The 14,241-nt window shown below is 42.1% G+C and overlaps 2 protein-coding genes across 2 annotated transcripts; both read left to right on the top strand.

Annotated features, from left to right (window-relative positions):
* The first annotated feature begins 1,704 nt into the window (after positions 1-1,704).
* Positions 1,705-7,890, top strand: gclm (glutamate-cysteine ligase, modifier subunit). The gene is made up of 7 exons (XM_079266576.1): positions 1,705-2,024; positions 3,199-3,261; positions 4,626-4,710; positions 4,976-5,032; positions 5,144-5,346; positions 5,598-5,712; positions 6,319-7,890. The coding sequence occupies exons 1-7, from the start codon at positions 1,893-1,895 to the stop codon at positions 6,486-6,488; spliced, it is 825 nt and encodes a 274-aa protein (XP_079122702.1). The 5' UTR covers positions 1,705-1,892; the 3' UTR covers positions 6,489-7,890.
* Positions 7,891-8,580: 690 nt separating this feature from the next.
* Positions 8,581-14,171, top strand: dnttip2 (deoxynucleotidyltransferase, terminal, interacting protein 2). The gene is made up of 7 exons (XM_079267815.1): positions 8,581-8,683; positions 9,634-11,744; positions 11,932-12,070; positions 12,187-12,279; positions 12,463-12,627; positions 13,261-13,370; positions 13,727-14,171. Exons 1-7 carry the CDS (start codon positions 8,609-8,611, stop codon positions 13,821-13,823), a joined length of 2,790 nt encoding a protein of 929 aa, XP_079123941.1. The 5' UTR covers positions 8,581-8,608; the 3' UTR covers positions 13,824-14,171.
* Positions 14,172-14,241: the final 70 nt, after the last annotated feature.

Raw genomic sequence — 14,241 nt, 5'->3', positions numbered from 1 at the left:
TTGTTATCCATATCTAGTGTATGACTATGGGGAATTCTTGGTCACGTATTTTCCTGCACCACTTTATTACCACAATAAAGTCAAACCTGCACTGTTTATTTTTTAACTGCTCCGTATTTTTACTGTAATTTCTTCTCTAAAAAGTATGGGAACAGCTCACTAAAAGCCCAACATGTGTTAGCTTTCTACGGTTGTAAAATGTAGCTCCCCTGTAGTTACCCCCTCATAATTCCTGGCAAAAATACAAAGGTTGTGACCTCAGTGTTCTCAATGTTTTCTACACTCAGTATGACTGTTCCTTGTGAGGTATGAAAAGAAATGTGTTCTGAAGAAAAAGGCAGGACTTCATGGAGTTTACGTTCTCTTGCGCTCATAGTCATCTCATCCCCGCCATAGTTTGATTGCTTCCAAATGTCGCTGTTCTCTTGGCTTGATGATGTTGTCTGAATCATGCATACTAAGCAGTGTTCTGAAGTACATTGGAATGTGTGTCTACCAAATACCAGATGTAAGCTATATTGTTTTATATTTATATTGTTTTATATTGAAAGACATGTTTTACAGATTCAAGTTAAGTACATTCTATGGTTAGAAGTAGGTGTAAAGACGAACATTACACCGTTATGTGATTGTTAAACATCTCATTCAAAACCCAAGGACATTAATGTGCTGCTATAACAGCATCCACTCTTCTGGGAAGGCTTTCTGAAGGAGTTTGTGTTCTGCCATTCAGACACAAGAGTGGCAGTGAGGTTAGCAACTCATGCTGGGCGATGAGGCCTGGATGCAGTCTGCGTTCCAGACGAGTGAACGAGAGAACACGTCCCAAAGGTGTTGTTGGATGAGGTTGAGGCCAGGACTCAATTTCTTTCACACCACACTGGGAAATCTATTTCTGCATCAACCAGGATTTGTGCACGAGAGTATTGTAATGTTGAAACCAAACTGTTAAAAACTGTTTATTTGAGTTAAGCATCAGAACCACAGTAGAAACACACTGCATTACAAGTACAAATAAAAGTACAGGGTTATGAGCAATGCACTTTCATGTACAACATCATGGTGGTTAAATTCAAAATTACCGTATGAAAATGTATTGTAGTTTATATGTTCATCATAGGTTTAATCTGCAATATCGTATAGTTGTAAAATAAATGTAGTGGAGTAAAAAGTACAATATGGCTCCATGAGTGTTGTGGATTAGAGGATAAAATAAGATAAACCTTTATTTGTCCTCTGAGGGGAAATTTGGTTGTTGCATCAGAGAGACAGAAAAATAAATAGTAAGAGATATATAAAATAAAAATAGAAATAAAAATAGAGCAACAGATGAAAGTCAATCCTGTGAGGCAAAAGTGCCAGTGGTGTGAAAATAGTGGAAAATGGTGGAAAATGTCAATTTTTTAAATGAAGTTCAGGTGCTTCAAATTGTTGTTTAGTACACTAATTGAGTATTCATCGTAAGGTTGTTATAAAATGTTGTTATCTCTGCTTGAGAAAGATTATTAGAAACACTACACCACCATCTAGCGGTCAGACATGAGAACTGCATCCAATACAAAAAGTCTATTCCATCGATCCAGTTCCGTGTTATGGATGTAGCCCACTGGTTATGTACGTACTGACCGGGCTTTACGGGACATTCACCGACACCTCGAGTGTGGGCGTGACCGACCGGCTGGCTTCCATAACAGCCTCTAGGCAACCAGCAAGTCAGGCAACAGGCTGAGTGCAAGTCATCCTGACGCAATAGTTGTATAACAGTTGTGTGGGCTGTGCTATTGTTCGCTAACCAGCCCTTGTAACCAGCAGTTGGTGTCAGAGTGAACGCGCACTTGTCGTCCTAGCAAGACACTGATTAGCAACTTGTTAGCTCGCTGATCGAGAACCACATGGACCCTCAAAACATGAACAGTGAGGCGAAGATGTTGCTGACCCACGCAAAGACTCTCAGACTGCACACCGGGAATTTAGTCAACCGAAGTCGCCTGAAAAAGAAGTGTCCGTCCTCTCCCAGCGAAGAGGTAAGACACCGGAAACCTGTCTGAATTAAAAACGACGGCAGGAAGTTAGCTTGTTGTGTTGCGTGTGACAGTTTAGCTTATTAGCTTAGCCTCTTTTTTTTTTACCTGACTAAACATTTAACTGGCTAACGATGCCCAGTGGCTCCAACAGGCTGTCTGAAAGATAGAAACAGATCCGCCTCCTACTTTGTATTCAACCAATAGGCTTCCATCCGAAGAACCTATTCACCTCTCGCGCACTCTGTCTAAGCGCCTTTTAGCTTTTCAGTCGCTCCTACAGAGTGAACTTTTCTAGGTCCGTGGACGTTTAACTGCTGGACATAATACATCTGTTACAAATAAACCTTATAGCTTGAATTGAGCTAAACGCCTCGACCTAAGTCTGTTCACCTGAGTTTTCTCCTCAACATGAGTTTTATTCTCAACATATCTGATAATAAAGCGTGTCTAGGTCCATAAAGAGGGACGTTTTAAAAAGAAGTCATTCAAATTGTACCTGTCGAGGTCTCTAGTTACAGGACTGTGTCTGAGATAAAGTAAAAGTAGAGTTTGAGTCTAGAGTTTTCAAATAGCTTATTTTGTCCAAACAACAATCTAAAACTGAAATATATAAAATGTATATAACACAGGGGAACACAGCAAATCCTCATGATAAAGATGTACCAAGTGAATGTTTGGCAATTTGCTTAATAAATGACTCAGACAATTATCAGATATAGATAACTGACTCATCCATTAATCGACTCGTTGCAGAGACGTTCACTGTAGTTATTGTAAAGGTTTGTATTGCCTTCTGCACTCACATGGAGATGTCTCATCCACATTCTTCACATTCTTCCTACACTACTGATGATGCAGCTGGCCTCCTCACCCCATACTTATCCTTTTGTAATTATGTTTTGGAAATAAATCATTCGTCATCACTTAAACTTGACTCGTCTCCTGTCTTTGTCCCACACTTTGAGCCTATTTGTGACATTTCGTCTAACTGATTTCATTGTTTATAACACATTGCGGCTCGAGTTTGGCAGAGCAGCATGTCACAGCTGTCCAGATGTTGGTGCGGGGGGTCTGCTGAGGGATAAAAAAGCTGCTCTGCTTCAGGGATCCTTCCTGAAAATATGCATGTTTCACAGATGTTAATAAACAATTGTTTTTCTGTTTGATATTTCAGCTTCAAGACTGCATTCAAGCCACGCTTAGTGATTGGTCTTCCACAACAAAGCCGCCATCAAAGGTGAGGGAGATGTTTCCTGTTATCCTAATGTGTTGATGTAGCACCGTTGGGTTCATGATGTTTATTAATACATCTAATTCTGGCTCTTCCATACCAGTTATTTTGCATGTTAGTATTTGCATTGTCGCTTTCACTTATGATCAGACCAGCAGCATGTGAATATGTTTCACAATGTGCTACCACACTGTCCAGGGAGGCTCCAGTGCTTGGGAAAATAAAATAACTGTAGTGATGAACATCAAAGGTTCCCTCTAGCCTTGCTGAAAAGAAGCTGTCATGATGAATGTTCATGCAGTGCTGCCTGCCAAAGGCGTGTCTGTCTGTAAGGGGGGGGGGGGGGGGGGGGCGGGGGGGGGGTGGAGGTCCATTAACTGTGATGGGATTTCTAGAATGCATTCATCAACCACTTGTGTTCATCAAACTTACTACAAACCTGACATGGAGATTTAAAGCGATGCAGGATCGTACGTACTGTTCCTGCTGACCTCTGCTCTGGCTGTTTTGCTCGACTCAGCTAATCTGCTGCAACTTTTATCACCCCGCCCACAGGACTCAAATGTATTAGACACGCCCCCTGCAGGGAAATAGAGAATGGGATGTTTAAGTGATGGCCCTGAGCTGTCTTCTGACGCTTTTTGATGCTGTGTAACAGATCCGTGTTGTAACGATCCGACATTTTTCAAAGTTCTGGCCGTTATGCTAACCTTCTTTAAACAATGCACTTCAACATGTCAATTTTAAATACAATAGGTCTCATTGTGTGATGTGCGTCATATTCAACCTTCGTCCGTACGAGTACTGTATTACATGCATCACTTGTTGTTAAGTTTTCTGAGTTATGCTAATGATAACCTCATATACCATTAAAAACAATAATCAGATTTGCTTTTTGTCTGAATGAAATTGAACAGAGCCGTTCTTCTGATGGTTCCTGTTGTTACAGTCTGCTAATGGTGTCACAGAGTTCCACTGGTCAACAGGTGGCAGTAATGCACAAAGATAAGAAGCAATGGCTGGAAAAAGCAGGAAAGAAGACAACTAGATTTAAACTATTCAGGGTCCAAACCTTTTTGGAAAATCAGCTTTCCAAAAAACATTTCTGAAGAAGGAAATGCATTCATCACATTTGTTAGACATCAAGGCTTTACACGATGCTCGTTAGTGAGTAACACTGAATGTAAACGGAACTTTTGTTTGTTTACAAGAAATCTCCACAGGGAACTCTGTGCGCTTTCTGTCTGTCCTGCCATTTGTTCAATGATTAAAAGCCAATATTTTAAGAGACCGATGATGGTTTTTCAGGTCTAAAATGTGTTGTAGTCACAACACACACGCAGTCTCTAAATGAAGTGCTTGTCTTGCAGGATTTCCCAGGCACACTGGACTGCTCCATTCCCCGGGCAACTGATGCTATTACGCCTGAAGAGAGGGATGAACTGAGGGTCTCGGGTCAGTACTGGAGTGTTTGCAACAGCATTTTATGAGACCGTGTTGGGTGAACGTCGGCCCCTTTAGAGGGGGGAATATGTTGTACATTTTAAAGTTAAATGCATCAATCTGGTGCACGTTTAGAGGCTATATCGATGAAGAACTCTGTGCTCTTGTAAACAATGTTGTCCTCTGGTTTTAGCAGTTATTGAATATATCTAAGTGCTGTACTAGTAGGTTAGATGCAGAGTTTTTTAAATTTTTATTTAACTGCTTGTTTCCGCAGTCAAGCTGTTCCTGTGCGAGTCGGTTCAATCCTCCATCAGAGATGCAGTGGAGATGGGTGAGCTTTAAATCTCTTCAGCTGAATCTTTATGTATCTTAAAGACTACACACATTCTTTAGGACACTGAGCGCTACTTGTGTTACGGCCTTGTCTGTCACTCATCCCTAGTCTCCAAGGCGCTGGCAGTGTCCCAGCTTGACTCTGTTATCATAGCGCCACCGTGGCCCTTGGACAGTGACAGCCAAAGTCTGGCCCACCTTCAGCCTGCTTGGGAGGAGCTGGAGGCTCTGGTCAGAAGCCAGCAGATTGCTGCTATTGGCACCTCTGACCTGGACAAAGACTTGCTGGAGCAGCTCTACAACTGGGCTCAGGTTAGTGGAAAACTTGTGTGTGTGAGAACCTTAATTTGTTTCAGAAATGAAAATCGGGCGTTATTCATTAAATGGCTTTAGAGGCAACATATATGTTGACTTTTTATAACACGCTGGATTCATAGATTACAAAATGTGCAAGCACTAATGTGTTTTTCTGTTATGAACTTTGGCCAGTGGACCACTGTGTGCCATTTCCTATGTTCAACCAAATGAAGCCAGTCGTTGACTACATGCCCTCTCTTGTACAGGTGAAGCCCAGCAGCAACCAGTTCAACTTGGCCTCCTGCTGTGTGATGCCTCTGGACCTGACAGCCTTTGCCAAGGAGTTTGACATCCAGCTGCTCACACACAACGATCCCAAAGGTTCAGAAACTCAATTAAAATGTTTTTCTGTCAGTCAGATGTGTTTGTAGTAAAGTTTCTGAATGCAAAACAGTTTTTTCACTGCTTAGTTGAACATTAAAGGGTAAGCTATTTGATATTCTATATTTTTCTAATTGGCAACAAAAGACCAAAACCAACTGTTTCTGTGTAGAAAAAGCCAGATTTACCAAGTCAATCATATTTATACACAAATGTGCTTCATTGCACTGAGAGACTTGTTTCAACATTATCGTGAATATGGGTAGTGTAGTTTATTTTGAGTCAGTCCCACATACACTTTCCTGCTGGCGGAATTACTACAACACCAAATATTTAGTATGCACGGCTGAAAATGGTCCCAAAAATAGATTTATATCTTCAGCAGAAATGATTGGGCTTGGTCCTGATAGCCAAACAGAAGGGAGGAATGTGTACAGAGACAGACAGACCCATTGTTAATTGTTGGTCTTTTCATGGGATTTATTGACAATAAAATACTTATGGATACAATTGTAGTTTGGGTCAACAGCAGTATCAGTGAGTCTCATGTTTATACAGTTCACTTCTGTTTTAATCGTCTCTTCTTTTGATTCCATGTTTCCACAGAGTTGATGTCAGCAGCCACATTCCAGGAGGCGGTGCAGGAGGGAATGCAGGACCTGAACATTGCTGACTGGAGGCTGGAGTGGGTCCTTCGCTACTCCATTATTGTGAAGAGCCGGGGCATTATCAAGGCTAAGGGCTACCTTGTCAGTGCGAGGAAGGCGAGCCCCTAGCACAGCCCACGAGGGAAGACGCATGGATTAAGCCATTTTCCTCTTTTCGTTGACACACACACACACACACACACACCCACACACAACATGCAAAACAATAGCTCTGAATAATGGATGCTGCCATTCACCATGAGTCTGGAAGTCATCATGTACCATTTCTTCATTTTAACCGATGCAGGTGTTCATTAGCGTCGTCTCAGTGAGATCATGAATAGGAGATGAACATGCAGTATTAACTCAAGATTCGGTTTTTAAGAGAATAGACTGTTAAAGTGAGAGTTTCACAGATGAATAGTACATTGACAGATCAGCCATTTATCAACACAATACTGTGCTACACTGTACAACACTGCTTTAATGATGGAAAATGGCGGAGGGTTCTTAACCTTGATCTGACTTGAAGTGCCTCTCATCCTGTCCTCATACCTGCTTTGTCTCCACTGTGTCTGTGTGAATCAAGCTTTAAATATATTGGTCTGAATGAAAAGTCAAAGGAAGAGATTTGTTTTTAGTACAGAATGATTGAAAAAAATTTGAAGCTGTGTAGCATCCCGGCTGAATAATGCTGGTCTGTAGTCTTGAACTGATGGTCCATAAGTCTTTCATGAATCACTCCTTGAACACACCGTAAGAACTTGTGCCTATATCGGCCAGGTGCTAAAACAATAAAACTGTATCCATCTTCCTTGTTAAATTACTTTTTCCGTCCTTTCAGTGACTTTTCTAACTGCTTTTTAACGGCTTTCCAGCGGCCTCTTACTTCCGGTTTTTATACCTTCAGAATAAAAGCGCAACAGGAAATGCACCGACTGCAGTGACAAAACGTCCAAAATAAAATACATAAAAAAGGAACAATCTATTTAAATACACTACACATTCTCAGAGGTCCTTTACAGCTGTATATGGAAAAATATCAGAAAAAACGTTTATTGTTGAAATTAGATTTTTCCTGCAGTATTTGCAATCCTAAATTGAGAAATTTAAATCAAAGATGTTTATTTTATGATGCTGATTGTAATTGGTGAAAGCAACAATGTAAGTATATACAACTGTATTTTATCAGGCTTGTTTTTGGACCACGTTGACCCACTACTGTGCTCATGAGATTAATTTGAGGATAGAACGTACAGCAATATTTTGAGATTGACATGCAAAGCAGGCGCTTGTCCTCTATATGTATTGTTGTTAGCACTGGAAACTCCGTGCCAAGGAGATGTTAAAAGATGATAACTCTGAGGAAGATGTTTTTATATAAGAATCACGGTTGTGTTTCCAGACCGGATCCAGTTAATCTCATGAAGACAAATTATCTGTTGTACTGCAAACATATTTAATGTTGTCATATATCTGTATATCATGATTTGGCTTTATTAAAATCACGAAAGTTATGTTTTACCATCAACACTGGTGTAAAATATTTAAAAGATGGACGCGTGTGATTTATTTTATTCTTTTTTGATAATACAATCAATATTTTGGTTTTACAAAGAAAAGAGCTAAATAAACGAAGAAGGGAACTTCCAACTTTGTTGAAAGTGCTACCTAAACTCAGCTGAGTCATTAACATGCAGTAAAACATGTTTTGTTGATACTTACTGTAAGTTATTTCAATCATTTTCCATGTTTGTTAATTGAAAGATACTGTTTCACAACGATATTTATAGATTTATATACAAAGCATATGATGATCTTATAAAATATGATGGAAGTGGATACAACTGTTAACATTACAACCTCAAGCAACTTCAACATTAACGTTACACACCAGCGTCACCTAATAAAATACAATATAGAGCAGTACAGTATGAGTATAACGCACACAGGGTTTGTCTGCATTGAGAACTTTTACTTTTCATACACACTAAAGTGCCCTTTGAGAACAATTCGTACTTTTTTATCGCACAACTTTCAACGTGGTACTCAATGTATTAACTGACGTTAGATAAGTTTTACTTTAAATAACCTGGACAGTTTTTCCACCACCACCGGGACTTGAAGATGAGTCACCACTCTGCGATCGTCTGCTTGGCCTGGTATCTTATTTCCGTTTATCGATTAGTCGAGTCCAGCTCTCAAACCGGAAGTGTGAGGAGCTAGCGAGCTTGCTAGCAGCGTGCAAGATGGTGGCCACCAGGAGAGGAGGAAACGTGTCCTCTCCAACTAAAACAAACCCCGAGCAGTCCTCTGATGTCCCGGTACGTACGACAGAGACACGTTAGTTAAACCTGCTACTGTTCAGATACCACGTTAAGGTTTAGTTCGAGGAGAAGGGAGCCCGGCACGTGTCTGTTAGCTCGTGAATGGGCAGCTGCTCAAAACTTCACGTGGCCTCCATCTTTCCTATCGAAGTTTGTAAACGTTTCGATGTTGTGAAACAAGTGGAGAAAACTGAAAATATTGATGGATACAACGATCCCGTAACGTGACTAAACTCGATGATGTGTGCGTGTGTCGCCCAACATCAATACAGCTTTGAATGATATTGAATTAAAGATGAATTAAAATAAACTGAATCAATCTGACACGTTTTATTTTAATCCACTGTTACCGTCTCTATATTCAGCATACATCACATACTACAGATCACTTTTTTTACCCAAGTTAAACCTTTAACTTACATAAACTGCCAATGAGAGTGGCTTAAAATTGATTCAAAGATCCTACTCGTCAATGATGGATGAAGTAAAAATAACAAACTGGTCCTTATTTTTACTGGGTGACTTTATTCCTTCATTAACAGTGACTGTATTTTACTTCTGGTCAATCCCAAACACATCGTCCTGCTGCCCTAAATACTAGACAAGAGCACCAAATGTGTGCATAAAAGTCCCCAACAAACACACTATTTACTCCCGTCTGAGTAACGTTTGAAGAACAACAACAGTTCTTAGATATTTTTCTTTTTCAATATGAAGCTAATGCTGTGTGTTTGTGACTAATTTTTAGATGATATCTTCAGTAGAAATGAAGTCACAGACCGGCTGTGGAAGTCAGAAAGACTTGAGAGAGTGACACATTGTTGGCTTTGGTCCTTTTTTTTTGCGTGGAATTTGTTGACAATCTCAACACCTACCGCATCCTTTTGGATAAAGCTTGTTATAGAATCAGCTGTACAAATAAATATTGTCTTATTTCTTTCAAACAGGCGACTTCACCTGTTCGGAGAACCAGGAGCACTGCTAAACAAGCAGAGAGCCCGACCCAAAGTGCCCTGGTGGAGACCAGCAGCCAGCTGGAAAATAGCGAGGGACAACACCAAGCGTCTCCTCCTACCTCGCTGCTGAAAAGATGCACCAGAGCTTCCAGACTCCACAGTCCAGAGCAGTCATGCACACCTGTGGGCTCCGTCCACGAAGCGGATCAGGAAGAGTCCTGCTGCTCTGCGGTGTCTGACGCCGAACTACCAACCAGAGGGAACAGGAGAAAGCACCGCATAGTACTTCGGGAAGATGATGAGATATCTGAGACGGACTCCTGGTGCTCTGCAGTGTTTGACGGCAAACTACCAACCAGAGGGAACAGGAGAAAGCACCGCATAGTACTTCGGGAAGATGATGAGATATCTGAGGTGGAATCGTGCTCTTCTGCAGTGTCTGCATCGAAAGCTAGCCAAAGTCTCCGCCGGAGCACAAGGAGGAAGACGATTCCGAAAAGCCCCGTGCCAGCTGAGGTGGGAGACGTCAAGGTCGACTCGGTGTCCAAATCCCAGAGAGTCACCAGAAGTCAGAGAAAAACTGCTGGCCCCAGATCATCTGCCAAACAACAAACTGAAGACTCAGAGTTCTCAGATGCTGACAGCTACGTGTCCAGCGTCTCCACCACCCGCAGAGCTACGAGATCCAGAAGGCAAACCGGTCCGATCCCCATCTACCTAGACGAAACCTCGGAAAGCTCTCAATCCCCTGCCCCGAGAGCTCGAATGAGCCGGGCAGCCAAAGGGAGTGCGGCTGCTGCTGTAGACGTCAGCGAGCCCCAGTCTTGCGACTCTGAAGGGTTTGAGTCCGGGCCCTCTTACAGTATGGCGACTCGTAGACTGGGGAAGACCCAACCAGCCTGTCCCAAAGCCCTGGACTCAGACTCTGAGCTGACTGACGGGCATTCCCAGATGGGCAGCCCCTGCACCACACGAAGCAAAGGGACTCCCTGCAGCAGCCGCACAGGCTCGGGGAGCAGCAGTCCTCGGGCCGCCAGGAGCTTAATCAAGGACTGTAGTATTGTTTTGGAAAAACCTATGGAGGACACTTCAATCAATGATTCCGTGTTAGAAAGAACAGTGATCCTTGCGGATGCGAACTGCACACTGTTGGAAGGAGATGAGAACCAACCATTGGAAGAGAAAGAAGGCGTGACTCGTACTGATCTCACACCAGCTGAGGCAGATGCAATGAGTGTGGAAAAGGGAGTAATTGCCATTTCAGAAGAAGACTACCCCAGTGGGTCTCTCAAGATGTCAGACAGTCCTGCTTGTGCTGAGGAAGCTGTAATTACACCTGCAGTGACTGACCGACACCAGCAGGAGGAGCCGCGTGCTGAAAATACGGACGGGGACGCCTCAGAGAAGACGGTGATGCAGGAAACAATCCAACCATCAGAGCCGTTAAAGCCTCAGCAATCAGCTACAGCAACATCGTGTGAAAGTGCATCTGAAATCACAGAGGAGACTGATGAGAAGGATGAAGCTATGGAAGTGGCTCATGTGGACGGCCACGCACCACAGGGAGATGAGGATGCTGCTGTGGTAACCGGGCCCAGTGAGGAGGAGAAAATGGAAGTCGGCACATTGATTATAGAGGCCCAGCAGGTGGTCGACTCCAATGAGGTCCAAGTTGAGTCCATTCAGGTGACATCCAGCCAGCAGCAGAGTACCACAGCGGATTCTGACCCTGAACAGCAACTTAAAGATGTCATCGTCCAGAACACAAAATACATCAGCCTGCTGGAGAGCAGCGAGGATGAAGATGAGGAGAGGGAAGTTTCTGGGGAGGAAGAGGAGTTCCCGAAAGAGGAGAGAGCAAGACCTTCCCAGAAGTGTGAAGCAGCAGCTGCATCCGTTGACGGACTGTTTATGATCGACACACGGCCCGGACAGGAGGCTGATGAACAGTACTACAAGGAGCGGCCAACCGAGGAGGAGGAGAAGGCCACAAAGGAGGACAAAGTGGAGCAGGAGGAGCAAGATGAAGAGTTTGCTGATGAGGAGGGGGATGATGATGACGAAGATGCAGAATTACTTTTCTCGAGTAGAAATCCTCAGTTGTAAGTATATGAAAGGTGGCCGCCTTTGATTGGTTCATTCACTTAGGAACACACGTGTACAAAATATGTGGAGGACCCCGGACAGATGTCAGCACTATAAGCAGTTTTCACTGTACTGTGTGCTGAGGGGAGAAATGAGACACGCCTGCTCCTCCTGAGGAAGTTTCTTTCTGCTTATTTGTTCCAGGAAAGAGATGTCCAGCCGTATTGACCCTGGCTTCAGAGTGAAGGAGTTCGGGGGCTTATACATCAATTTTAATGGCAGCAAATCAAAACCCGTCTCCACTTCACTGCGAAAACTAAAGGAAAAGAAGATCCAAGATGAGGTAAATAAGTAATTGATTTTTGAAGGTGATCTGTGATGCAGAATGAATGATGAACTTTATAGTTATGCAAGCACGAGTAAATCCAATAACACTTATTTTTTTGTTGCCGTCCACAGGTGATGAAGAAGAGTGTGATGGGACCAGAGTTTGAGAAGGATGCAGTGCCGCCGTACAATGAATCCAAACGAGCCGTGAAGTTGAAACACAGAGTAAGTTTGCATAGTTATGCTTTGCTTTATAGATTATCTGTGCTTCAATCTGCTAGTTTTATCACTTGGATCATGTATTGTTTGTGGAATCACAAAATCATAAATACAGCACAGCAGATGTTTTTATTGTAAATCTTTGCTTCAAAGGCTTCTCCAAATAATTGCGATCACTGTTTTTCCCAGATGGAGAGGGCGAAATCAACAGGAGATGGTTGGTTTAATATGAAAGCCCCGGAGATCACACAGGAGATCAAAGGGGACCTCCAAGTCCTGAAGATGAGAGGCTCCATGGACCCCAAGAGGTTCTACAAGAAGAACGACAGAGATGGCTTTCCCAAATACTTTCAGGTTGGTAGAAAACAAATCTCTTGCCCCTCAGAATCCCTCTTCAATAACAAGGCAATTTGTTTTCTTTGGAAACATGGTCATGACTTTGTCATTTTCATAGTTGGAGTTCACTAATAGGGTCTGTAGTTCAGAATTATGAATTTAGCTCGATTTCAACTAGGAGCAGCAGCAATACTAATATAAATTGAATTCCCGGTTTGTCCTGTGTTATGTTTGCTGGACCAGAAATTTAAGCGGTTTGCTCATTTTCTACGAAGCATCTTTTCACGCTGCTGTGCGATTGCACTGTCATGTTTCCCTTTTCTGCTTTACATACAAAATGATGGCGAAATTTCCACCGTGTGAAATTGTGAGACTTGTGTTTTAAAGTGTGCATTGTAGAATATTGTTTTAATATATAATAATAATATTGCTTTATTTTGTCTTTTAAAATTGTAACTAATAATCCCCATTTCTTTACTAAATTTATCCCATCGGTAATCTGACCAAGTCTTATTTTTTCGATTTTATGTATTGCGTCACTTTTTTCAGCGCTCCAATAACACGGTGAAGCATCAACCAATCACATGTTTGCTTTACCCTGTTCCTGTTAACACAGCATTACTTTTGTGTGTGTGTGTGTGTGTGGTACAGGTTGGTACGGTGGTGGACAACCCAGTCGACTTCTACCATTCCCGTGTTCCCAAGAGGGCGAGGAAGAGGACGATGGTGGAGGAGCTGCTCTGTGATGCTGAGTTCAGACAGTAAGTCGAAATGAAAACAAACACAAAACAATTTTTCTGGACGTGGCTTTATTATGTCACATGATTCAACTATGAAATTGACTGATGGTGTGACCAAATACTGTCAGCGATGCTCCAGTGTCTGCCGTCACATATTTCAAATCTATTACAACACAATATTTATGAAGGATATGAAAATACAGTTTGTAATCATAGTTAACTTAAGAATGTCAGCTCCCAGAATACATTGCAGCGCCACAGCAACTCTTGCCTAACCTGTGTCAGTTCGCTCTCCAGTATTAGTCAGGAGTACCAAGTGTGTAGATGTGTTCCATTACTGCAAACATGTAAAATGTACTTTCCTCCCGTCTTTCCAGCAACAACAAAAAGTACCACCAGCACATTGTGGCGGAAAGAGCGGCACAAGGAGCTGGCAGGAGGAACAAGAAGAAGAGTAAATTCCATAAGAAGTAAATACTTGATGTGACGAACACTGACTGAGGGACTTTTCATGAATACTGATATAATCAACTGCAGGAGGTGGGCTGGTGTTCCTCTTAGAAATACTCAGTGCTCTGTACAGTTACCACAAAGTGTGTACATGCTTATATTTACAACTGAAACATTTTTTAATCAAATGGACAAATATTCCACTAAATGTTGCTGCACAGTAATCATAGACTTTCTAGATATGCATGCATCATGAACATTTAAATACTTTTCTTTTGACGACCAGGTTTTCTTTAATTCAACTAGCACCGTAATAATCTGCTTTGTAACAGGTTTTCTTGGATTAAATCTCATTAATGATCAAATCAGAAACTGGTGTCGGTTGATATTTTCTAAAGAATTATATATTAAGTCCAAATGTTGCGGTTACAACACTTCAAAT

This window comes from Melanostigma gelatinosum (genome assembly GCF_949748355.1).
Source record: "Melanostigma gelatinosum genome assembly, chromosome: 4".
Taxonomy (NCBI): domain Eukaryota; kingdom Metazoa; phylum Chordata; class Actinopteri; order Perciformes; family Zoarcidae; genus Melanostigma; species Melanostigma gelatinosum.
Note: the sequence above shows the minus strand (reverse complement) of the source record. Positions and strands in the feature narration are given on the sequence as shown.

What these genes read in the sequence shown, in the direction of transcription:
- gclm (XM_079266576.1), top strand. Translation starts at nt 1,893, where the DNA reads ATGGACCCTCAAAACATGAACAGTGAGGCGAAGATGTTGCTGACCCAC. An exon ending in CGTCCTCTCCCAGCGAAGAG is followed by an intron (nt 2,025 to 3,198) that starts GTAAGACACCGG and finishes TTGATATTTCAG; the next exon opens with CTTCAAGACTGCATTCAAGC. An exon ending in CAGAGATGCAGTGGAGATGG is followed by an intron (nt 5,033 to 5,143) that starts GTGAGCTTTAAA and finishes ACTCATCCCTAG; the next exon opens with TCTCCAAGGCGCTGGCAGTG.
- dnttip2 (XM_079267815.1), top strand. Translation starts at nt 8,609, where the DNA reads ATGGTGGCCACCAGGAGAGGAGGAAACGTGTCCTCTCCAACTAAAACA. An exon ending in TCGAGTAGAAATCCTCAGTT is followed by an intron (nt 11,745 to 11,931) that starts GTAAGTATATGA and finishes TATTTGTTCCAG; the next exon opens with GAAAGAGATGTCCAGCCGTA. An exon ending in GCTTTCCCAAATACTTTCAG is followed by an intron (nt 12,628 to 13,260) that starts GTTGGTAGAAAA and finishes TGTGTGGTACAG; the next exon opens with GTTGGTACGGTGGTGGACAA.